At 41.2% G+C, this 25943-nt stretch overlaps 1 protein-coding gene across 3 annotated transcripts in view; it reads right to left on the bottom strand.

The window, feature by feature from the left end:
- LOC139756449 (uncharacterized) overlaps nucleotides 1–25943 on the bottom strand; it is a 352809-nt gene that overhangs the window by 154657 nt on the left and 172209 nt on the right. For 2 of the 3 annotated variants that reach the window (XR_011714348.1, XM_071675905.1), the window contains exon 5: nucleotides 9289–9497. Coding sequence is in view for 2 of the 3 variants with exons in the window: in XM_071675905.1 (XP_071532006.1) it covers nucleotides 9289–9497 (209 nt within the window). In the remaining variant the exon portion in view is untranslated. The remainder of the gene's footprint in view (nucleotides 1–9288; nucleotides 9498–25943) is intronic. The other variant, XM_071675906.1, reaches the window with a different exon arrangement.

Genomic DNA, 25943 nt, shown 5'->3' with positions numbered 1-25943 from the left:
GAGAGGAAAGTGATTGGTTCTCAGTGAATGTAGGTTTGCGGCAGGGGTGTGTGATGTCTCCATGTTTGTTTAATTTGTTTATGGATGGGGTTGTTAGGGAGGTGAATGCAAGAGTTTTGGAAAGAGGGGCAAGTATGAAGTCTGTTGGGGATGAGAGAGCTTGGGAAGTGAGTCAGTTGTTGTTCGCTGATGATACAGCGCTGGTGGCTGATTCATATGAGAAACTGCAGAAGCTGGTGACTGAGTTTGGTAAAGTGTGTGAAAGAGTGTGTGGAAGAAGAAAGTTAAGAGTAAATGTGAATAAGAGCAAGGTTATTAGGTACAGTAGGGTTGAGGGTCAATTCAATTGGGAGGTGAGTTTGAATGGAGAAAAACTGGAGGAAGTGAAGTGTTTTAGATATCTGGGAGTGGATCTGGCAGCGGATGGAACCATGGAAGTGGAAGTGGATCATAGGGTGGGGGAGGGGGCGAAAATTCTGGGAGCCTTGAAGAATGTGTGGAAGTCGAGAACATTATCTCGGAAAGCAAAAATGGGTATGCTTGAAGGAATAGTGGTTCCAACAATGTTGTATGGTTGCGAGGCGTGGACTATGGATAGAGTTGTGCGCAGGAGGATGGATGTGCTGGAAATGAGATGTTTGAGGACAATGTGTGGTGTGAGGTGGTTTGATCGAGTAAGTAACGTAAGGGTAAGAGAGATGTGTGGAAATAAAAAGAGGGTGGTTGAGAGAGCAGAAGAGGGTGTTTTGAAATGGTTTGGTCACATGGAGAGAATGAGTGAGGAAAGATTGACCAAGAGGATATATGTGTCGGAGGTGGAGGGAACGAGGAGAAGAGGGAGACCAAATTGGAGGTGGAAAGATGGAATGAAAAAGATTTTGTGTGATCGGGGCCTGAACATGCAGGAGGGTGAAAGGAGGGCAAAGAATAGAGTGAATTGGAGCGATGTGGTATACCAGGGTTGACGTGCTGTCAGTGGATTGAATCAAGGCATGTGTATGAGGGTGGGTTGGGCCATTTCTTTCGTCTGTTTCCTTGCGCTACCTCGCAAACGCGGGAGACAGCGACAAAAAAAAAAAAAAAATACATATATATATATATATATATATATATATATATATATATATATATATATATATATATATATATATATATACTTCCCACGTATTCCCTGCGTGTCATAGAAGGCGACTAAAAGGGAAGGGAGCGGGGGGCTGGAAATCCTCCCCTCTCATTTTTTTTTAATTTTCCAAAAGAAGGAACAGAGAAGGGGGCCACATGAGGATATTCTCTCAAAGGCCCAGTCCGCTGTTCTTAACGCTACCTCGCTAATGTGGGAAATGGCGAATAGTATAAAAGAAAAAGATAGAATATATATATATATATATATATATATATATATATATATATATATATATATATATATATATATATATATATATACATATATGTATATATTTTTTTTTTTCATACTATTCGCTATATATATATTTATATATATATATATATATATATATATATATATATATATATATATATATTCGCTATATATATATATATATATATATTTTTTTTTTTTCTGTCTGTTTTTTCGCTGTCTCCCACGTTTGTGAGGTAGTGCAAGGAAACAGACGAAAGAAATGGCCCAACCCACCCCTATACACCTGTATATACATATGTCCACACATGCAAATATACATACCTACACAGCTTTCCATGGGTTACCCCAGACGCTTCACATGCCCTGATTCAATCCACTGACAGCACGTCAACCCCGGTATACCACATCGATCTAATTCACTCTATTCCTTGCCCGCCTTTCACCCTCCTGCATGTTCAGGCCCCGATCACACAAAATCTTTTTCACTCCATCTTTCCACCTCCAATTTGGTCTCCCACTTCTCTTGTTCCCTCCACCTCCGACACATATATCCTCTTGGTCAATCTTTCCTCACTCATTCTCTCCACGTGCCCAAACTATTTCAAAACACCCTCTTCTGCTCTCTCAACCACGCTCTTTTTATTTCCACACATCTCTCTTACCCTTACGTTACTTACTCGATCAAACCACCTCACACCACACATTGTCCTCAAACATCTCATTTCCAGCACATCCATCCTCCTGCGCACAACTCTATCCATAGCCCACGCCTCGCAACCATACAACATTGTTGGAACCACTATTCCTTCAAACATACCCATTTTTGCTTTCCGAGATAATGTTCTCGACTTCCAAACATTCTTCAAGGCTCCCAGAATTTTCGCCCCTTCCCCCACCCAATGATCCACTTCCGCTTCCATGGTTCCATCCGCTGCCAGATCCACTCCCAGATATCTAAAACACTTTACTTCCTCCAGTTTTTCTCCATTCAAACTTACCTCCCAACTGACTTGACCCTCAACCCTACTGTACCTAATAACCTTGCTATTATTCACATTTACTCTTAACTTTCTTCTTTCACACACTTTACCAAACTCAGTCACCAGCTTCTGCAATTTCTCACATGAATCAGCAACCAGCGCTGTATCATCAGCGAACAACAACTGACTCACTTCCCAAGCTCTCTCATCCCCAACAGACTTCATACTTGCCCCTCTTTCCAAAACTCTTGCATTCACCTCCCTAACAACTCCATCCATAAACAAATTAAACAACCATGGAGACATCACACACCCCTGCCGCAAACCTACATTCACTATATACATATATATATATATATATATATATATATATATATATATATATATATATATATATATATATATATATATATACATACTTTCCCTGGGAATAGGGGAGAAAGAATACTTCCCACATATTCCCTGCGTGTCGTAGAAGGCGACTAAAAGGGGAGGGAGCGGGGGGATGGAAATCCTCCCCTCTCGTTTTTTTAATCTTCCAAAAGAAGGAACAGAGAATTGGGCCAGGTGAGGGTATTCCCTCAAAGGCCCAGTCCTCTGTTATTAATGCTACCTCGCTAATGCGGGAAATGGCAATTAGTTTGAAAGAAAGATATATATATATATATATATATATATATATATATATATATATATATATATATATATATATATATATATATATATATATTTTTTTTTTTTGCTTTGTCGCTGTCTCCCGCGTTTGCGAGGTAGCGCAAGGAAACAGACGAAAGAAATGGCCCAACCCACCCCCATACACGTTTATATACATACGTCCACACACGCAAATATACATACCTACACAGCTTTCCATGGTTTACCCCAGACGCTTCACATGTCCTGATTCAATCCACCGACAGCACATCAACCCCGGTATACCACATCGCTCCAATTCACTCTATTCCTTGCCCTCCTTTCACCCTCCTGCATGTTCAGGCCCCGATCACACAAAATCTTCTTCACTCCATCTTTCCACCTCCAATTTGGTCTCCCTCTTCTCCTCGTTCCCTCCACCTCCGACACATATATCCTCTTGGTCAATCTTTCCTCACTCATTCTCTCCATGTGCCCAACCCATTTCAAAACACCCCCTTCTGCTCTCTCAACCACGCTCTTTTTATTTCCACACATCTCTCTTACCCTTACGTTACTTACTCGATCAAACCACCTCACACCACACATTGTCCTCAAACATCTCATTTCCAGCACATCCATCCTCCTGCGCACCACTCTATCCATAGCCCACGCCTCGCAACCATACAACATTGTTGGAACCACTATTCCTTCAAACATACCCATTTTTGCTTTCCGAGATAATGTTCTCGACTTCCACACATTCTTCAAGGCCCCCAGAATTTTCGCCCCCTCCCCCACCCTATGATCCACTTCCGCTTCCATGGTTCCATCTGCTGCTAGATCCACTCCCAGATATCTAAAACACTTCACTTCCTCCAGTTTTTCTCCATTCAAACTCACCTCCCAATTGACTTGACCCTCAACCCTAGTGTACCTAATAACCTTGCTCTTATTCACATTTACTCTTAACTTTCTTCTTTCACACACTTTACCAAACTCAGTCACCAGCTTCTGCAGTTTCTCACATGAATCAGCCACCAGCGCTGTATCATCAGCGAACAACAACTGACTCACTTCCCAAGCTCTCTCATCCCCAACAGACTTCATACTTGCCCCTCTTTCCAAAACTCTTGCATTCACCTCCCTAACAACCCCATCCATAAACAAATTAAACAACCATGGAGACATGACACACCCCTGCCGCAAACCTACATTCACTGAGAACCAATCATTTTCCTCTCTTCCTACACGTACACATGCCTTACATCCTCGATAAAAACTTTTCACTGCTTCTAACAACTATATATATATATATATATATATATATAGTTGTATATATATTTATTATATATATACAAAACATTGTTGAAACAAATATTTCTTCAAACACACCCATTTTTGTTTTCAGATATAACATTCCTCCTTCCACACATTCTCCATCACTCCTAGAACCTTTCCCCTCTCCTCGACCCTGTGACTTACTTCTGCTTGCATGGTTCCATCCTCTGCTAAGTCCACTCCCAGATATCCAAAACATTTCCCTTGCTCCTGTTTTTCTCCACTGAAACTTACATCCCAATTAACTTGTCCCTCAACCCTACTGAACCTAGTTATCTTGCTCTTTTTCACATTTACTCTCAACTTTCTCCTTTCACACACTTTTCGAAACCCAGTCACCAACTTCTGCATTTTCTCACATAAATCAGCCACTAGAGCTGTATCATCAGCGAACAACAACTGACTTACTTCCCAGGGTCTCTCATCCCCAACAGACTGCATACTTGCCCGTCTCTCCAAAACTCTTGTATTTACCTCCATAACCACCCATCCATAAACAAATTAAACAACCATGGGGAAACCACACAACCCTGTCACAAACTGACATTCACTGGGAACCAATCACTCTCCTCTCTTCCTACTTGTACACGTGCCTTACATCCTTTCGTAAAAACTTTCTACTGTTTCTAGCAACTTACCTTCCATACCATATACTCTTAAAATTTTCTACAAAGCATCTCTATCAACCGTATCATATGCCTTCTCCAAATCCATAAATGCTACATACAAATCCATCTGCTTTTCTAAGTATTTCTCACATACGTTCTTCAAAGCAAACACCTGATCCACATATCCTCTACCACTTCTAAACCCACACTGCTCTTCCCCAATCTGAAGCTCTGTTTATGCCTTTACCCTCTCAATTAATACCCTCCCATACAATTTCCTTGGAATACTCGAGAAATTTATGCCTCTGTAGTTTAAACAATCACCTTTTTCCTGTTTGTCTTTGTACAATGGCATTATGCATGCATTCCACCAATCCTCATGCTTTTCATCATGGTCCATACATACAATGAATATCCATACCAACCAATCAACAACACAGTCACCCCTTTTTTAATCAATTCCTCTGGAATACCATCGAAACCCGCTGCCTTGCTGGATTTCATCTTCTGTAATGTTTTCGCTACCTCTTTTCTGTTTACCAAACCATTCTCCCTGACCCTCTCACTTTGCACACCACTCCAACCAAAGCACCCTATATCTGCCACTCTATCATCAAACACATTCAACAAACCTTCAAAATACTCATTCCATCACCTTAATTCATCACTACCTGTTATTACCTCACCAGTTGCCCCCTTCACCGATGTTCCAATTTGTTCTCGTCTTATGCACGTTATTCACCTCCTTCCAAAACATCTTTCTATTCTCCCTAAAATTCAATGATACTCTCTCACTCCAACTCTCATTTGCCCTCTTTTTCAACTTGCAACTTTCTCGTGACCACCTGCCACTTTCTTTTATACATCTCCCAATCATTTGCACTACTTCCTGGCAAGTATCATCAAAACACCTCTCTTTTCTCTTTCACTAACAACCTTACTTCTTCATCTCACCATCCCCTACCCTTTCTAATCTGCCCATCTCCCACTTTTCTCATGCCACAGGCATCTTTTGCGCAAGCCATCAATACTTCCCTAAATACATCCCATTCCTCACCCACTCCCCTCACATCATTTGCTCCCACCTTTTGCCATTCTACATTCAATCTCCCCTGGTACTTCCTCACAAAAGTCTACTTTCTAAGCTCACTTACTCACCACTCTCTTCTCTCCTCAACAGTCTATCTTCTTTTATGAAAACTTCCACTAATCTTCACCTTCGCCTTCACAAGATAGTGATCAGATGTCAGTACGCTAACATCCAAAAGTCTCTCTTTTAAACACCTATCAATTAACACGCAATCCAATAATGCCCTTAGACCATCTCTCCTACTCACATATGTATAATCATTATACCCTCAACAGCCACATTACTCACCCTTGCAGTTAAACCACCTATCAAAATAACCTGTTTTTGTGCATCAAAGCTGCTAACACACTCACTCAGCTGCTCCCCAAAACACTTGCCTCTCATGATCTTTCTTCTCATGACCAGGTGCACAGGCACCAATAATCACCCTTCTCTCTCCAACCACTTTCAGTTTTAACCACATCAATCTAGAATTTACTTTCTTACACTCTACCACATACCCCCACAACTCCTGCTTTAAGAGTAGTGCTACTCATTCCTTATCTCTTGTCCTCACACCAACCCTTGACTTTACTCCCAAGACGTTTCCAAACCATAATTCCCTTTTACCTTCTAGCTTTGTTTCATCCAGAGCCAGAACATCCTGGTTTCTGTCCTCAAACATACTACCTATCTCTCCTTTCTTCTCATCTTGGTTATACTGACACACATTGAGACACCCTAGACTGAGCCTTCGAAGAGGATGAGCATTCCTCGCTTGACTCCTTCTGTTCCCTCTCTTAGAAACTGAAGTACAAGAAAGGGAGGGTTTCTAGCCCCCACTCCCATCCCCTTTAGTCATCTTCTACAACATGTGGGGAATACAAAAGTAGAATTCTTTCTTCCCTACCTGTGAATTATTCATTACAAAGAAATGAATAAATTGGTGTGGTTAGTAAGCATGAGGAGAGTTTATGAGTTTTATTCTTTTAACATATCGGCTTGCACAGAAGCCTTCTTCTGAAAAACTGACTAAGATAAGAATTACGTCTATAAATCCCCGCAAGAGAGTGCTACTTCACCGGATGCTGCACTCCGTTTCTTATCCTTGACTGACCATGTTTCTAATTCCTCTGCTGTATTCCCCTGCTTTCTGTGACCACCAAATTCGTCTCTCATCTGGTCCAACACATAGAGTCCTCATAACTGTTTACTGCTTCACCACACATATGTAATCAGCTTCCGCTGCTTTTCTTGTTTGCTTGCTCAGTCCCTCATGCACTATAGTTGCATCCTGCTACTTTGGCAGGTGTCTGTATTTGTCTATGTGGACAATTAATGCACTGGATGTCCCATGATGATATATACCAACCTTGTTCTCTGATTCTTTTGGCAATCTTTGCCCTGTTTCCCCATAGTACATGGCCAGCAGATATCTAGAGCATGGTATACTATATATAACACTATCCTTCTGGAAACTTTTTCTTCTTTTCAACATATTCCCTATCTTTATCCCTGATGATGTGGCAATGTTTATCCTACTGACCTTCTTCTTGAGTTTAAATATCAGTCCTTCAGGGTAATGCAACTTCTTCAATGCCTCAATGATATATCCATTTTCTTCCTCCAAGTATTCATCATTGCATATTCTGACTGCCCTTAAGGGCAATGTACACTTTCCCCTATATTGCTGTGGTAGGGTTTTAAATGAACTGTATTGAAGTGGGACATTGACCTGTTTATGATAATTTTTTCATACATGATATCACATAGATAAACACTTATATGTGTATACCTAAGGGTGCTACCAAACTACCTGCTCGAGGTTACATCATAAGTGAAAAGTCATCTTTGGCAAGGCAGCATCATCATCAGTTGATGAAAAATACAGTACACCCATCAAAGAACTCTCATCAAAGTAGTCAATCTTGTCCTTGCTACTGAGAGTAGTGCAGCCTTGAAGTTGCAGAGCTCCTGAAGAAAGGGTTCCGGGGTTATTTAAGAGATGTTATCTCTGCACAATATACAATGTGCATTCCATTTCGGATATAAATCTATAATATACTGTAGCCTTTATGTAAATGACGGGCAAAATATTTTCAAAATAATCTTACTTAACATTTTGCATCTTGTTTTTCTTTACATATATAACTGAACAAATAATATCATATCATTCTCATTAATTTCATATTCTTTCTATAATAGATATAAGCAACTGTTTCTTTACTCTAAAGCTAAGTAAACTTTCATTTCTTGGTGTCATGTTTATGGAGACAAAGTGGAAGACTGCATAATATACACCTTTTATATTGACATATATGATTGATCAAGGCATGCGTTATTTTATCGCTGGTTACCATCTAAGGATGTTTCCTGGAATCAAACATTAGCTAGGAATTCAGAAGAAAGTAGCAGTCATCAAACTGTCATCTTACAATAGCACCAGTGAACTGGGAACTACAAATTACAGTTGTTAAAATAAAGGGTTGAAGCTTAATCAGTTTGAGTTTAATCAGTAATGAATAAAAACTCATGGGCACATGCTTCAAATGATGAAAAATACTTTTCCTTCAACATAATTATTAACACAGAATGATTTATGAGAAAACGTAACTGAAAGCAACACTATTGCTACATCTAAAAACAGACCTGAAAAATACTGTCATAATGTGACATTATTTGCATCTCTACAGATATAAAAATTACAGTTATTTCTCTTGAAGTCATGTGTCTCCTTTATGACTACACACACAAAGCTTCATGTTTCTGATCTCTTCTACTATCACATAAAGCCTTGAAAGGACCCCCTGATGTACTGTTGTTTGCATTCTTTTGTATTTTCATTCAAATTCAGACATGGATTAACCTCACAAGCACTGATTCATGCAATGTTTCATGTACAAGTAAAAGTAATAAGAACATAACTTTACAGCTGAGTATCATGTGTTATCTACAAGTAAAAGTAATAGGAACATAGCTTTAACACTGAACATCACAATGTTAAAAGTAAAGGTAGATCTATCTGTTTCATGTTGTTGCCTTCCTTCCCATTACCAGAGCATGGATTAAGTGCACAACGAGTAAATAACCCAGCGAATATTCACCAGTTGTGAGTGGTTGTTGGTGCACTGTCTACCTAAACCTAACTACATCACTTGCTATTCTCTGAGGCCCTGTTTCCAAAACTTTCAAAACAGAGAACAAAACATAATCATCATACTATTAAAATGATAATCAATAATCTCAATCAATCACACTTCTAGATGAATAACTTACCCCAGCTCTCAGCAACCCCCAGACATAATCAATGGCACAGATGGTTCCTGTTCTCCCACATCCTGCTGAACAATGCACAAGGACAGGCAAGGTTTCTGAGGCTTGACAGTCACGTACCAGACGTACCATATCCAACAGGGGCCGGACAGTCTCTGGTACTCCGTGGTCAGGCCAAAGCACATAATGGAACTGGCAGATTGTACGTTCTTCTTTGGAAAGCAACCAAGGAAAATTTTAATAAGTTATAAAAGATTCAATGAAAGAAAATTACCACTGAGGAAAAATAGAAGAGTGATGTAATTCTGATTAATATAAATTCTAAGGATGATACATGGATGCAGTTTTCTTGGGCAAAGCAAAATATAACAAAGAACTTCTTGACACAAAAGGGACCATCCTGTCCAAGGATGGACCAAGCTGCAAAGGCCCCTAGATTAAGGATCCTGGGTTGTTATATTAATATATACATAAATATATATACCTTACCTGAGGATAGGGGAGAAAGAACACTGTCCACATAGTTACTACATGTCATAGAAGGCTGGTTTTTTTTTTTTCATTGCCATTTGTTAGCAGAGTGAAAGAACTAATTGGATACAGTGCAAGATTAGTAAGGTAAGAATTATATACAAATCTAGGTAGTGAAAGAAGAGGTTAGTTAGCCAGAAATGTGTAGGTCAATTAGAGGAAGACAAAAGTCAAACTGCACATCCTTCCCTCCTGTTTTCCGGTTTTTATTTTCCACAAGAAGGAACAGAAAAGGAGGCTAAGTGAGGATTTTCTCTCTAAGGCTCAGTCATCTGTTCTTGACACCTCCTCATTAATGTGGAAATGGTGAATATGTATGGGGGATGAATGAAGACAAGTAAGCATGAATATGTATACGTATATGTACGTATGTATTTATGTATGTATGTATTTTGATGCACGAAAACGAGTTATAGTGATGGGAGATTTAAATGCAAAGGTGAGTAAAGTGGCAGTTCAGAGAATAATTGGTTTACATGGGGTGTTGAATGTTGTAAATGGAAATGGTGAAGAGCTTGTGGATTTGTGTGCTGAAAAAGGACTGGTGATTGGGAATACCTGGTTTAAAAAGAGAGATATACATAAGCATATGTATGTAAATAGGAGAGATGGCCAGAGAGCATTATTGGATTATGTGTTAATTGATAGGCGTGCAAAAGAGAGACTTTTGGATGTTAATGTGTTGAGAGGTGCAACTGGAGGGATGTCTGATCATTATCTTGAGGAGGCGAAGGTGAAGATTTGTAGAGGTTTTCAGAAAAGAAGAGAGAATGTTGGAGTGAAGAGAGTGGGGAGAGTAAGTGAGCTTGGGAAGGAGGCTTGTGTGAGGAAGTACCAGGAGAGACTGAGTACAGAATGGAAAAAGGTGAGACCAAAGGATGTAAGGGAAGTGGGGAAGGAATGGGATGTATTTAGGGAAGAAGTGATGGCTTGTGCAAAAGATGCATGTGGCATGAGAAGCATGGGAGTTGGGCAGATCAGAAAGGGTAGTGGGTGGTGGGATGAAGAAGTAAGATTATTAGTGGAAGAGAAGAGAGAGGCATTTGGACAATTTTTGCAGGGAAATTATGCAAATGAGTGGGAGATGTATAAAAGAAAGGCAGGAGGTCAAGAGAAAGGTGCAAGAAATGAAAAAGAGGGCAAATGAGAGTTGGGGTGAGAGAGTATCATTGAATTTTAGGGAGAATAAAATAATGTTTTGGAAGGAGGTAAATAAAGTGCGTAAGGCAAGGGAACAAATGGGAACATCAGTGAAGGAGGCTACTGGGGAGGTGATAACAAGTAGTGGTGATGTGAGAAGGAGATGGAGTGAGTATTTTGAAGGTTTGTTGAATGTGTTTGATGATAGAGTGACAGATATAGGGTGTTTTGGTCAAGATGGTGTGCAAAGTGAGAGGGTTAGGGAGAATGATTTAGTAAACAGAGAGGAGGTAGTAAAAGCTTTGCAGGAGATGAAAGCCGGCAAGGCAGTGGGTTTAGATGGTATTGCAGCGGAATTTATTAAAAAACGACTGTGTTGTTGACTGGTTGGTAAGGTTATTTAATGCATGTATGACTCAAGAGTAATGTGGCAGTTGAGGGAATAATTGGTATGCATGGGGTGTTCAGTGTTGTAAATGGAAATGGTGAAGAGCTTGTAGATTTATGTGCTGAAAAAGGACTGATGATTGGGAATACCTGGTTTAAAAAGCGAGATATACATAAGTATACTTATGTAAGTAGGAGAGATGGCCAGAGAGCGTTATTGGATTACGTGTTGATTGACAGGCGTGCGAAAGAGAGACTTTTGGATGTCAATGTGCTGAGAGGTGCAACTGGAGGGATGTCTGATCATTATCTTGTGGAGGCTAAGGTGAAGATTAGTATGGGTTTTCAGAAAAGAAGAGTGAATGTTGGGGTGAAGAAGGTGGTGAGAGTAAGTGAGCTTGGGAAGGAGACCTGTGTGAGGAAGTATCAGGAGAGACTGTGTACAGAATGGAAAAATGTGAGAACAATGGAAGTAAGGGGAGTGGGGGAGGAATGGGATGTATTTAGGGAATCAGTGATGGATTGCGCAAAAGATGCTTGTGGCATGAGAAGAGTGGGAGGTGGGCTGCTTAGAAAGGGTAGTGAGTGGTGGGATGAAGAAGTAAGAGTATTAGTGAAAGAGAAGAGAGAGGCATTTGGACGATTTTTGCAGGGAAAAAATGCAATTGAGTGGGAGAAGTATAAAAGAAAGAGACAGGAGGTCAAGAGAAAGGTGCGAGAGGTGAAAAAAAGGGCAAATGAGAGTTGGGGTGAGAGAATATCAGTAAATTTTAGGGAGAATAAAAAGATGTTCTGGAGGGAGGTAAATAGGGTGCGTAAGAAAAGGGAGCAAATGGGAACTTCAGTGAAGGGCGTAAATGGGGAGGTGATAACAAGTAGTGGTGATGTGAGAAGGAGATGGAATGAGTATTTTGAAGGTTTGTTGAATGTGTCTGATGACAGAGTGGCAGATATAGGGTGTTTGGGTCGAGGTGGTGTGCAAAGTGAGAGGGTTAGGGAAAATGATTTGGTAAACAGAGAAGAGGTAGTAAAAGCTTTGTGGAAGATGAAAGCCGGCAAGGCAGCAGGTTTGGATGGTATTGCAGTGGAATTTATTAAAAAAGGGGGTGACTGTGTTGTTGACTGGTTGGTAAGGTTATTTAATGTGTGTATGACTCATGGTGAGGTGCCTGAGGATTGGCGGAATGCGTGCATAGTGCCATTGTACAAAGGCAAAGGGGATAAGAGTGAGTGCTCAAATTACAGAGGTATAAGTTTGTTGAGTATTCCTGGTAAATTATATGGGAGGGTATTGATTGAGAGGGTGAAGGCATGTACAGAGCATCAGATTGGGGAAGAGCAGTGTGGTTTCAGAAGTGGTAGAGGATGTGTGGATCAGGTGTTTGCTTTGAAGAATGTATGTGAGAAATACTTAGAAAAGCAAATGGATTTGTATGTAGCATTTATGGATCTGGAGAAGGCATATGATAGAGTTGATAGAGATGCTCTGTGGAAGGTATTAAGAATATATGGTGTGGGAGGCAAGTTGTTAGAAGCAGTGAAAAGTTTTTATCGAGGATGTAAGGCATGTGTACGTGTAGGAAGAGAGGAAAGTGATTGGTTCTCAGTGAATGTAGGTTTGCGGCAGGGGTGTGTGATGTCTCCATGGTTGTTTAATTTGTTTATGGATGGGGTTGTTAGGGAGGTAAATGCAAGAGTCTTGGAAAGAGGGGCAAGTATGAAGTCTGTTGGGGATGAGAGAGCTTGGGAAGTGAGTCAGTTGTTGTTCGCTGATGATACAGCGCTGGTGGCTGATTCATGTGAGAAACTGCAGAAGCTGGTGACTGAGTTTGGTAAAGTGTGTGGAAGAAGAAAGTTAAGAGTAAATGTGAATAAGAGCAAGGTTATTAGGTACAGTAGGGTTGAGGGTCAAGTCAATTGGGAGGTGAGTTTGAATGGAGAAAAACTGGAGGAAGTGAAGTGTTTTAGATATCTGGGAGTGGATCTGTCAGCGGATGGAACCATGGAAGCGGAAGTGGATCATAGGGTGGGGGAGGGGGCGAAAATTTTGGGAGCCTTGAAGAATGTGTGGAAGTCGAGAACATTATCTCGGAAAGCAAAAATGGGTATGTTTGAAGGAATAGTGGTTCCAACAATGTTGTATGGTTGCGAGGCGTGGGCTATGGATAGAGTTGTGCGCAGGAGGATGGATGTGCTGGAAATGAGATGTTTGAGGACAATGTGTGGTGTGAGGTGGTTTGATCGAGTGAGTAACGTAAGGGTAAGAGAGATGTGTGGAAATAAAAAGAGCGTGGTTGAGAGAGCAGAAGAGGGTGTTTTGAAATGGTTTGGGCACATGGAGAGAATGAGTGAGGAAAGATTGACCAAGAGGATATATGTGTCGGAGGTGGAGGGAACGAGGAGAAGAGGGAGACCAAATTGGAGGTGGAAAGATGGAGTGAAAAAGATTTTGTGTGATCGGGGCCTGAACATGCAGGAGGGTGAAAGGAGGGCAAGGAATAGAGTGAATTGGAGCGATGTGGTATACCGGGGTTGACGTGCTGTCAGTGGATTGAATCAAGGCATGTGAAGCGCCTGGGGTAAACCATGGAAAGCTGTGTAGGTATGTATATTTGCGTGTGTGGACGTATGTATATACATGTGTATGGGGGGGGTTGGGCCATTTCTTTCGTCTGTTTCCTTGCGCTACCTCGCAAACGCGGGAGACAGCGACAAAGTATAATAAATAAATAAATAATAATAATAATTATAATAATAATAATAAATAATAATAATATTAATAATAATAATAATAATAATAATAATAATAATAAGAAGAAGAAGAATAAGATTACTAGTGAAAGAGAAGAGAGGTATTTAAACAGTTTTTGCAGAGAAATAATGCAAATGAGTGGGAGATGTATAAAAGAAAGAGGCAGGATGTCAAGAGAAAGGTGCAAGAGGTGAAAAAGAGGGCAAATGAGAGTTGGGAAGAGAGTCATTAAATTTTAGGGAGAATAAAAAGATGTTTTGGAAGGAGGTAAATAAAGTGCATAAGACAAGGGAACAAATGGGAACATCAGTGAAGGGGGCTAATAGGGAGGTGATAACAAGTAGTGGTGATGTGAGAAGGAGATGGAGTGAGTATTTTGAAGATTTGTTGAATGTGTTTGATGATAGAGTGGCAGATATAGGGTGTTTTAGTCGAGGTGGTGTGCAAAGTGAAAGGGTTAGGGAGAATGATTTGGTAAACAGAGAAGAGGTAGTAAAAGCTTTGCGGAAGATGAAAGCCGGCAAGGCAGCGGGTTTGGATGGTATTGCAGTGGAATTTATTAAAAAAACGGGGTGACTGTGTTGTTGACTGGTTGGCAAGTTTATTTACTGTATGTATGACTCATGGTGAGGTGCCTGAGGATTGGTGGAATGCTTGCATGGTGCCATTGTACAAAGGCAGAGGGGATAAAGGTGAGTGCTCAAATTACAGAGGTATAAGTTTGTTGAGTATTCCTGGTAAATTATATGGGAGGGTATTGATTGAAAGGGTGAAGGCATGGATCAGGTGTTTGCTTTGAAAAATGTATGAGAGAAATACTTAGAAAAGCAAATGGATTTGTATATAGCATTTATAGATCTGGATAAGGCATATGATAGAGTTGATAGAGATTCTCTGTGGAAGGTATTAAGAATATATGGTGTGGGAGGGAAGTTGTTAGAAGCAGTGAAGTTTTTATTGAGGATGTAAAGCTTGTGTACAAGTAGGAAGAGAGGAAATTGACTGGTTCTTAGTGAATGTCGGTTTGCAGTAGGGGTGCGTGATGTCTCCACGGTTGTTTAATTTGTTTATGGATGGGGTTGTTAGGTAGTAGGACAAATATGCAGTCTGTTGTGGATGAGAGAGCTGGGGAAGTGTGTCAGTTATTGTTCGCTGATGATACAGCGCTGGTGGCTGATTTGGGAGAGAAACTGTACAAGCTGGTGACTGAGTTTGGTAAAGTGTATGAAAGAAGAAAGCTGAGAGTAAATGTGAATAAGAGCAAGGTTATTAGGTACAGTAGGGTTGAGAGACAAGTCAATGAATGGAGAAAACCTGGAAGAATTGAAGTGTTTTAGATATCTGGGAGTAGATTTGGCAGCGGATGGAACCATGGAAGTGGAAGTGAGTCATAGGGAGCGGGAGGGGGCAAAAGTTCTGGGATCGTTGAAAAATGTGTAGAAGGCAAGAACGTTATCTCGGAAAGCAAAAATGGGTATGTTTGAAGGAATGCTGGTTCCGACAATGTTATATGGTTGTGAGGCATGGGCTACAGATAGAGTTGTGCGCAGGAGGGTGGATGTGTTGGAAATGAGATGTTTGAGGACAATTTGTGTTGTGAGGTGGTTTGATCGAGTAAGTAATGAAAGGGTAAGAAAGATGTGTAGTGATAAAAAGAGTGTGGTTGAGAGAGCAGAAGAGGGTGTTTTAAAATGGTTTGGTCACATGGAGAGAATGAGTGCGGTAAGATTGACCAAGAGGATATTTGTTTCAGAGGTGAAGGGAACGAGGAGAAGTGGGAGACCAAATTGGAGGTGGAAAGATGAAGTGAAAAAGATTTTGAGTGATCACGGCCTGGACATGCAGGAGATTGAAAGGCGTGCAAGGAAAAGAGTAAATTGGAATGATGTGGTATACAGGGGTCGATGTGCTTTCAATGGATTGAAGCAGGGTGTGTGAAGCATCTGAGGTAAACCATGGAAAGTTGTGTGGGGCCTGGATGTGGAAAGGGACCTGTGGTTTCGGTGCATTATACATGACAGCTAGAGACTGAGTATGGACGAATGTGGCCTTTGTTGTCCTTTCCTAGTGCTGCCTTGTGCACATGCAGGGGGAAGTGGTTGTTATTTCACATGTGGCGGGGTGGCGATGGGAATGAATAAAGGCAGATAGTATGAATCATGTGCTTGTGTATATATGTATATGTCTGTGTGTGTGTATATATATATATATATATATATATATGTATACGATGAGATGTATAGGTATGTATATTTGTGTGTGTGGACGTGTATGTATATACATGTGTATGTGGGTTGGTTGGGTCATTCTTTCGTCTGTTTCCTTGCGCTACCTCGATAATGTGGGAGACAGCGGCAAAGTAAAATGATAATAAAAAAACTTTAGGTTTACCTATATCAATCTAGAGTTTACTTTCTTACACTATATCACATACTTCCACAACTCCTGCTTCAGGAGTAGTGCTACTCCTTCTATTCCTCTTGTCCTCTCACCAACCCCTGACTTTACTCTGAAGATATTCCCAAACCACTCTTCCCCTTTACCCTTGAGCTTCGTTTCACTCAGAGCCAAGCCATCCAGGTTCCTTTCCTCAAAAATACTACCTATCTCTCCTTTTTTCTCATCTTGTTTACAGCCACACATTTAGACACCCCAATCTGAGCTTTCGAGGAGGATGAACACTCCACGCATGACTCCTTCTGTCACCCCTTTTAGAAAGTTAGAATACAAGGAGGGGAGTGCTTCTAGTCCCCCGCTCCCATCCCCTATAATCACCTTCTACAACACACGGGGAATGTGTGGGAAGTATTCTTTCTCCTCTATATATTTACTTATTTATCTATCTATTTATTTATTTATCTATGTGTTGGAAATGAAATGTTTGAGGACATTATGTGGTGTGAGATAGTTTGATCGAGTAAGTAGTGAAAGAGTGAGAGAGGTGTGTGGTAATAAAAAGAGTGTGGCTGAGAGAGCAGAAGAGGGTGCATTGAAATGATTTGGTCACATGGAGAGAATGAGTGAGGAATGATCGACAAAAAGGATATATGTGTCGGAGGTAGAGGGAACTAGGTGAAGTGAGAGACCAAATAGGAGGTGGAAGGATGGAGTAAAAAAGATTTTGAGCGATCGGAGCCTGAACATACAGGGGAGTGAAAAGCATATATATATATATATATATATATATATATATATATATATATACATACATTAAATAACCTTACCAACCAGTCAACAATACAGTCACCACCTTTTTTAATAAATTCCACTGCAATACCATCCAAACCTGCTGCCTTGCCGGCTTTCATCTTCCGCAAAGCTTTTACTACCTCTTCTCTGTTTACCAAATCATTTTCCCTAACCCTCTCACTTTGCACACCACCTCGACCCAAACACCCTATATCTGCCACTCTGTCATCAGACACATTCAACAAACCTTCAAAATACTCATTCCATCTCCTTCTCACATCACCACTACTTGTTATCACCTCCCCATTTACGCCCTTTACTGAAGTTCCCATTTGCTCCCTTGTCTTACGCACCCTATTTACCTCCTTCCAGAACATCTTTTTATTCTCCCTAAAATTTACTGATAGTCTCTCACCCCAACTCTCATTTGCCCTTTTTTTCACCTCTTGCACCTTTCTCTTGACCTCCTGTCTCTTTCTTTTATACTTCTCCCACTCAATTGCATTTTTTCCCAGCAAAAATCGTCCAAATGCCTCTCTCTTCTCTTTCACTAATACTCTTACTTCTTCATCCCACCACTCACTACCCTTTCTAAACAGCCCACCTCCCACTCTTCTCATGCCACAAGCATCTTTTGCGCAATCCATCACTGATTCCCTAAATACATCCCATTCCTCCCCCACTCCCCTTACTTCCATTGTTCCATTGTGAGGTGCCTGAGGATTGGCGGAATGCTTGCATAGTGCCATTGTACAAAGGCAAAGGGGATAAGAGTGAGTGCTCAAATTACAGAGGTATAAGTTTGTTGAGTATTCCTGGTAAATTATATGGGAGGGTATTGATTGAGAGGGTGAAGGCATGTACAGAGCATCAGATTGGGGAAGAGCAGTGTGGTTTCAGAAGTGGTAGAGGATGTGTGGATCAGGTGTTTGCTTTGAAGAATGTATGTGAGAAATACTTAGAAAAGCAAATGGATTTGTATGTAGCATTTATGGATCTGGAGAAGGCATATGATAGAGTTGATAGAGATGCTCTGTGGAAGGTATTAAGAATATATGGTGTGGGAGGAAAGTTGTTAGAAGCAGTGAAAAGTTTTTATCGAGGATGTAAGGCATGTGTACGTGTAGGAAGAGAGGAAAGTGATTGGTTCTCAGTGAATGTAGGTTTGCGGCAGGGGTGTGTGATGTCTCCATGATTGTTTAATTTGTTTATGGATGGGGTTGTTAGGGAGGTAAATGCAAGAGTTTTGGAAAGAGGGGCAAGTATGAAGTCTGTTGGGGATGAAAGAGCTTGGGAAGTGAGTCAGTTGTTGTTCGCTGATGATACAGCGCTGGTGGCGGATTCATGTGAGAAACTGCAGAAGCTGGTGACGGAGTTTGGTAAAGTGTGTGGAAGAATAAAGTTAAGAGTAAATGTCAATAAGAGCAAGGTTATTAGGTACAGTAGGGTTGAGGGTCAAGTCAATTGGGAGGTGAGTTTGAATGGTGAGAGGCTGGAGGAAGTGAAGTGTTTTAGATATCTGGGAGTGGATCTGTCAGCGGATGGAACCATGGAAGCGGAAGTGGATCATAGGGTGGGGGAGGGGGCGAAAATTTTGGGAGCCTTGAAAAATGTGTGGAAGTCGAGAACATTATCCCGGAAAGCAAAAATGGGTATGTTTGAAGGAATAGTAGTTCCAACAATGTTGTATGGTTGCGAGGCGTGGGCTATGGATAGAGTTGTGCGCAGGAGGATGGATGTGCTGGAAATGAGATGTTTGAGGACAATGTGTGGTGTGAGGTGGTTTGATCGAGTAAGTAACGTAAGGGTAAGAGAGATGTGTGGAAATAAAAAGAGCGTGGTTGAGAGAGCAGAAGAGGGTGTTTTGAAATGGTTTGGGCACATGGAGAGAATGAGTGAGGAAAGATTGACCAAGAGGATATATGTGTCGGAGGTGGAGGGAACGAGGAGAAGAGGGAGACCAAATTGGAGGTGGAAAGATGGAGTGAAAAGGATTTTGTGTGATCGGGGCCTGAACATGCAGGAGGGTGAAAGGAGGGCAAGGAATAGAGTGAATTGGAGCGATGTGGTATACCGGGGTTGACGTGCTGTCAGTTGATTGAATCAAGGCATGTGAAGCGTCTGGGGTAAACCATGGAAAGCTGTGTAGGTATGTATATTTGCGTGTGTGGACGTGTGTATGTACATGTGTATGGGGGGGGTTGGGCCATTTCTTTCGTCTGTTTCCTTGCGCTACCTCGCAAACGCGGGAGACAGCGACAAAGTATAAAAAAAAAAAAAAATATATATATGGGGATAGGGGAGAAAGAATACTTCCCACGTATTCCCTGCGTGTCGTAGAAGGCGACTAAAAGGGGAGGGAGCGGGGGGCTGGAAATCCTCCCCTCTCAATTTTTTTTAATTTTCCAAAAGAAGGAACAGAGAAGGGGGCCAGGTGAGGATATTCCCTCAGTGGCCCAGTTCTCTGTTCTTAACGCTACCTCGCTAACGCGGGAAATGGCGAATAGTTTGAAAAAAAAAAAGAAAAAAAAAATATATATATATATATATATATATATATATATATATATATATATATATATATATATATATATATATATATATATATTTCTTTCTTTTAAACTATTCGCCATTTCCCGCATTAGCGAGGTAGCGTTAAGAACAGAGGACTGGGCCTTTTTTGGAATATCCTCACCTGGCCCCCTCTGTTCCTTCTTTTGGAAAATTAAAAAAAAAAAAAAAAAAAAACGAGAGGGGAGGATTTCCAGCCCCCCGCTCCCTCCCCTTTTAGTCGCCTTCTACGACACGCAGGGAATACGTGGGAAGTATTCTTAATCCCCTATCCCCAGGGATAATATATATATATATATATATATATATATATATATATATATATATATATATATATATATATATATATATATATGTATATATATATACATATATATATAATTTTTTTTTTTTTTTTTCTTTATACTTTGTCGCTGTCTCCCGCGTTTGCGAGGTAGCGCAAGGAAACAGACGAAAGAAATGGCCCACCCCCCCCATACACATGTACATACACACGTCCACACACGCAAATATACATACCTACACAGCTTTCCATGGTTTACCCCAGTCGCTTCACATGCCTTGATTCACTCCACTGACAGCACGTCAACCCCTGTATACCACATCGCTCAATTCACTCTATTCCTTGCCCTCCTTACACCCTCCTGCATGTTCAGGCCCCGATCACACAAAATCTTTTTCACTCCATCTTTCCACCTCCAATTTGGTCTCCCTCTTCTCCTCGTTCCCTCCACCTCCGACACATATATCCTCTTGGTCAATCTTTCCTCACTCATTCTCTCCATGTGCCCAAACCATTTCAAAACACCCTCTTCTGCTCTCTCAACCACGCTCTTTTTATTTCCACACATCTCTCTTACACTTACGTTACTTACTCGATCAAACCACCTCACACCACACATTGTCCTCAAACATCTCATTTCCAGCACATCCATCCTCCTGCGCACAACTCTATCCATAGCCCACGCCTCGCAACCATACAACATTGTTGGAACCACTATTCCTTCAAACATACCCATTTTTGCTTTCCGAGATAATGTTCTCGACTTCCACACATTTTTCAAGGCTCCCAAAATTTTCGCCCCCTCCCCCACCCTATGATCCACTTCCGCTTCCATGGTTCCATCCGCTGACAGATCCACTCCCAGATATCTAAAACACTTCACTTCCTCCAGTTTTTCTCCATTCAAACTCACCTCCCAATTGACTTGACCCTCAACCCTACTGTACCTAATAACCTTGCTCTTATTCACATTTACTCTTAACTTTCTTCTTCCACACACTTTACCAAACTCAGTCACCAGCTCCTGCAGTTTCTCACATGAATCAGCCACCAGCGCTGTATCATCAGCGAACAACAACTGACTCACTTCCCAAGCTCTCTCATCCCCAACAGACTTCATACTTGCCCCTCTTTCCAGGACTCTTGCATTTACCTCCCTAACAACCCCATCCATAAACAAATTAAACAACAATGGAGACATCACACACCCCTGCCGCAAACCTACATTCACTGAGAACCAATCACTTTCCTCTCTTCCTACACGTACACATGCCTTACATCCTCGATAAAAACTTTTCACTGCTTCTAACAACTTGCCTCCCACACCATATATTCTTAATACCTTCCACAGAGAATGGAAAAAGGTGAGAACAATGGAAGTAAGGGGAGTGGGGGAGGAATGGGATGTATTTAGGGAATCAGTGATGGATTGCGCAAAAGATGCTTGTGGCATGAGAAGAGTGGGAGGTGGGCTGTTTAGAAAGGGTAGTGAGTGGTGGGATGAAGAAGTAAGAGTATTAGTGAAAGAGAAGAGAGAGGCATTTGGACGATTTTTGCAGGGAAAAAATGCAATTGAGTGGGAGAAGTATAAAAGAAAGAGACAGGAGGTCAAGAGAAAGGTGCAAGAGGTGAAAAAAGGGCAAATGAGAGTTGGGGTGAGAGAGTATCATTAAATTTTAGGGAGAATAAAAAGATGTTCTGGAAGGAGGTAAATAGGGTGCGTAAGACAAGGGAGCAAATGGGAACTTCAGTGAAGGGCGTAAATGGGGAGGTGATAACAAGTAGTGGTGATGTGAGAAGGAGATGGAATGAGTATTTTGAAGGTTTGTTGAATGTGTCTGATGACAGAGTGGCAGATATAGGGTGTTTTGGTCGAGGTGGTGTGCAAAGTGAGAGGGTTAGGGAAAATGATTTGGTAAACAGAGAAGAGGTAGTAAAAGCTTTGCGGAAGATGAAAGCCGGCAAGGCAGCAGGTTTGGATGGTATTGCAGTGGAATTTATTAAAAAAGGGGGTGACTGTATTGTTGACTGGTTGGTAAGGTTATTTAATGTATGTATGACTCATGGTGAGGTGCCTGAGGATTGGCGGAATGCGTGCATAGTGCCATTGTACAAAGGCAAAGGGGATAAGAGTGAGTGCTCAAATTACAGAGGTATAAGTTTGTTGAGTATTCCTGGTAAATTATATGGGAGGGTATTGATTGAGAGGGTGAAGGCATGTACAGAGCATCAGATTGGGGAAGAGCAGTGCGGTTTCAGAAGTGGTAGAGGATGTGTGGATCAGGTGTTTGCTTTGAAGAATGTATGTGAGAAATACTTAGAAAAGCAAATGGATTTGTATGTAGCATTTATGGATCTGGAGAAAGCATATGATAGAGTTGATAGATATATATATATATATATATATATATATATATATATATATATATATATATATATTATCCCTGGCAATAGGGGAGAAAGAATACTTCCTACGTATTCCCTGCGTGTCGTAGAGGGCGACTAAAAGGGGAGGGAGTGGGGGGGCTGGAAATCCTCCCTTCTCATTATTTTTTTTTTAATTTTCCAAAAGAAGGAACAGAGAAGGGGGCCAGGTGAGCATATTCCCTCAAAGGCCCAGTCCTCTGTTCTTAACGCTACCTCGCTAACGCGGGAAATGGCGAGTAGTTTAAAAAAAAAATATATATATATATATATATATATATATATATATATATATATATATATATATATATATATATTTTTTTTTTTTTTTCATACTATTCGCTATTTCCTGCGATAGCGAGGTAGCGTTAAGAACAGAGGACTGGGCCTTTGAGGGAATATCCTCACCTGGCCCTCTTCTCTGTTCCTTCTTTTGGAAAATTAAAAAAAAAAAAAACGAGAGGGGAGGATTTCCAGCCCCCCGCTCTATATATATATATATATATATATATATACATATATTTTTTTTTTTTTTTTTCATACTATTCGCCATTTCCCGCATTAGCGAGGTAGCGTTGAGAACAGAGGACTGGGCCCTTCAGGGAATATCCTCACCTGGGCCCCTTCTCTGTTCCCTCTTTTGGAAAATTAAAAAAAAAGTGAGAGGGGAGGATTTCCAGCCCCCCGCTCCCTCCCCTTTTAGTCGCCTTCTACGACACGCAGGGAATACGTGGGAAGTATTCTTTCTCCCCTATCCCCAGGGATAATATATATATATATATATATATATATATATATATATATATATATATATATATGGCAGATTTAGGGCGTTTTGGTCGAGGTGGTGTGCAAAGTGAGAGGGTTAGGGAAAATGATTTGGTAAACAGAGAAGAGGTAGTAAAAGCTTTGCGGAAGATGAAAGCCGGCAAGGCAGCGGGTTTGGATGGTATTGCAGTGGAATCTATTAAAAAAGGGGGTGACTGTATTATTGACTGGTTGGTAAGGTTATTTAATGTATGTATGACTCATGGTGAGGTGCCTGAGGATTGGTGGAATGCTTGCATAGTGCCATTGTACAAAGGCAAAGGGGATAAGAGTGAGTGCTCAAATTACAGAGGTATAAGTTTGTTGAGTATTCCTGGTAAATTATATGGGAGGGTATTGATTGAGAGGGTGAAGGCATGTACAGAGCATCAGATTGGGGAAGAGCAGTGTAGCTTCAGAAGTGGTAGAGGATGTGTGGATCAGGTGTTTGCTTTGAAAAATGTATGTCAAAAATACTTAGAAAAGCAAATGGATTTGTATGTAGCATTTATGGATATGGAAAGGGCGTATGATAGAGTTGATAGAGATGCTCTGTGGAAGGTACTAAGAATATATGGTGTGGGAGGCAAGTTGTTAGAAGCAGTGAAAAGTTTTTATCAAGGATGTAAGGCATGTGTACGTGTAGGAAGTGAGGAAAGTGATTGGTTCTCAGTGAATGTAGGTTTGCGGCAGGGGTGTGTGATGTCTCCATGGTTGTTTAATTTGTTTATGGATGGGGTTGTTAGGGAGGTGAATGCGAGAGTTTTGGAAAGAGGGGCAAGTATGCAGTCTGTTGGGGATGAGAGAGCTTGGGAAGTGAGTCAGTTGTTGTTCGCTGATGATACAGCACTGGTGGCTGATTCATGTGAGAAACTGCAGAAGCTGGTGACTGAGTTTGGTAAAGTGTGTGAAAGAAGAAAGTTGAGAGCAAATGTGAATAAGAGCAAGGTTATTAGGTGCAGTAGGGTTGAGGGTCAAGTCAACTGGGAGGTAAGTTTGAATGGAGGAAAACTAGAGGAAGTAAAGTGTTTTAGATATCTGGGAGTGGATCTGGCAGCGGATGGAACCATGGAAGCGGAAGTGAATCATAGGGTGGGGGAGGGGGCGAAAATTCTGAGAGCCTTGAAGAATGTGTGGAAGTCGAGAACACTATCTCGAAAAGCAAAAATGGGTATGTTTGAAGGAATAGTGGTTCCAACAATGTTGTATGGTTGCGAGGTGTGGGCTATGGATAGAGTTGTGCGCAGGAGGATGGATGTGCTGGAAATGAGATGTTTGAGGACAATATGTGGTGTGAGGTGGTTTGATCGAGTAAGTAATGTAAGGGTAAGAGAGATGTGTGGAAATAAAAAGAGTGCGGTTGAGAGAGCAGAAGAGGGTGTTTTGAAATGGTTTGGTTACATGGAGAGAATGAGTGAGGAAAGATTGACCAAGAGGATATATGTGTCAGAGGTGGAGGGAACGAGAAGTGGGAGACCAAACTGGATGAGGAAAGATGGAGTGAAAAAGATTTTGAGTGATCGGAGCCTGAACATGCAGGAGGGTGAAAGGCATGCAAGGAATAGTGTGAACTGGGGCGATGTGGTATACCGGGGTCGACGTGCTGTCAATGGCTTGAATCACGGCATGTGAAGCATCTTGGGTAAACCATGGAAAGTTCTGTGGGGCCTGGATGTGGAAAGGGAGCTGTGGTTTCGGTGCATTATTACATGACAGCTAGAGACTGAGTGCGCACGAATGTGGCCTTTGTTGTCTTTTCCTAATGCTACCTCGCACACATGAGGGGGGAGGAGGTTGTTATTCCATGTGTGGCGAGGTGGAGATGGGAATAAATAAAGGCAGACAGTATGAATTATCCCTGGGGATAGGGGATTAAGAATACTTCCCACATATTCCCTGCGTGTCGTAGAAGGCGACTAAAATGGGAGGGAGCGGGGGGCTGGAAATCCTCCCCTCTCTTTTTTTTTAAATTTTCCAAAAGAAGGAACAGAGGGGGCCAGGTGAGGATATTCCAAAAAACGCCCAGTCCTCTGTTCCTAACGCTACCTCGCTAACGCGGGAAATGGCGAATAGTTTAAAAGAAAGAAAAAGTATGAATTATGTACATGTGTATATATGTATATGTCTGTGTGTGTATATATATGTATACATTGAGATGTATAGGTATGTATATTTGCATGTGTGGACGTGTATGTATATACATGTGCATGTGGGTGAGTTGGGCCATTCTTTTCATCTGTTTCCTTGCGCTACCTCGCTAACGTGGGAGACAAGTGACAAAGCAAAATAAATAATTAAATATAAGGGTATATATATGTAAACATTGAGATGTATAAGTATGTATATTTGTGTGTGTGGACGTGTATGTATATAAATGTGTATGTGGGTGGGTTGGGCCATTCTTTTGTCTGTTTCCTTGTGCTACCTCGCTAACGCGGGAGACAGCAACAAAGTAAAATAAATAACAAAATAAATATATATGCCTGTGTGGGCGTTTATGCATATACATGTGTAGGTGGGCGGGTTGGGCCATTCCTCATCTGTTTCCTTGTGCTATCTTGCTACTGCGGGAGA

This window comes from Panulirus ornatus, chromosome 21 (genome assembly GCF_036320965.1).
Source record: "Panulirus ornatus isolate Po-2019 chromosome 21, ASM3632096v1, whole genome shotgun sequence".
NCBI classification, from domain to species: Eukaryota; Metazoa; Arthropoda; class Malacostraca; order Decapoda; family Palinuridae; genus Panulirus; species Panulirus ornatus.
This window is presented reverse-complemented; position numbering and strand designations above follow the sequence as displayed.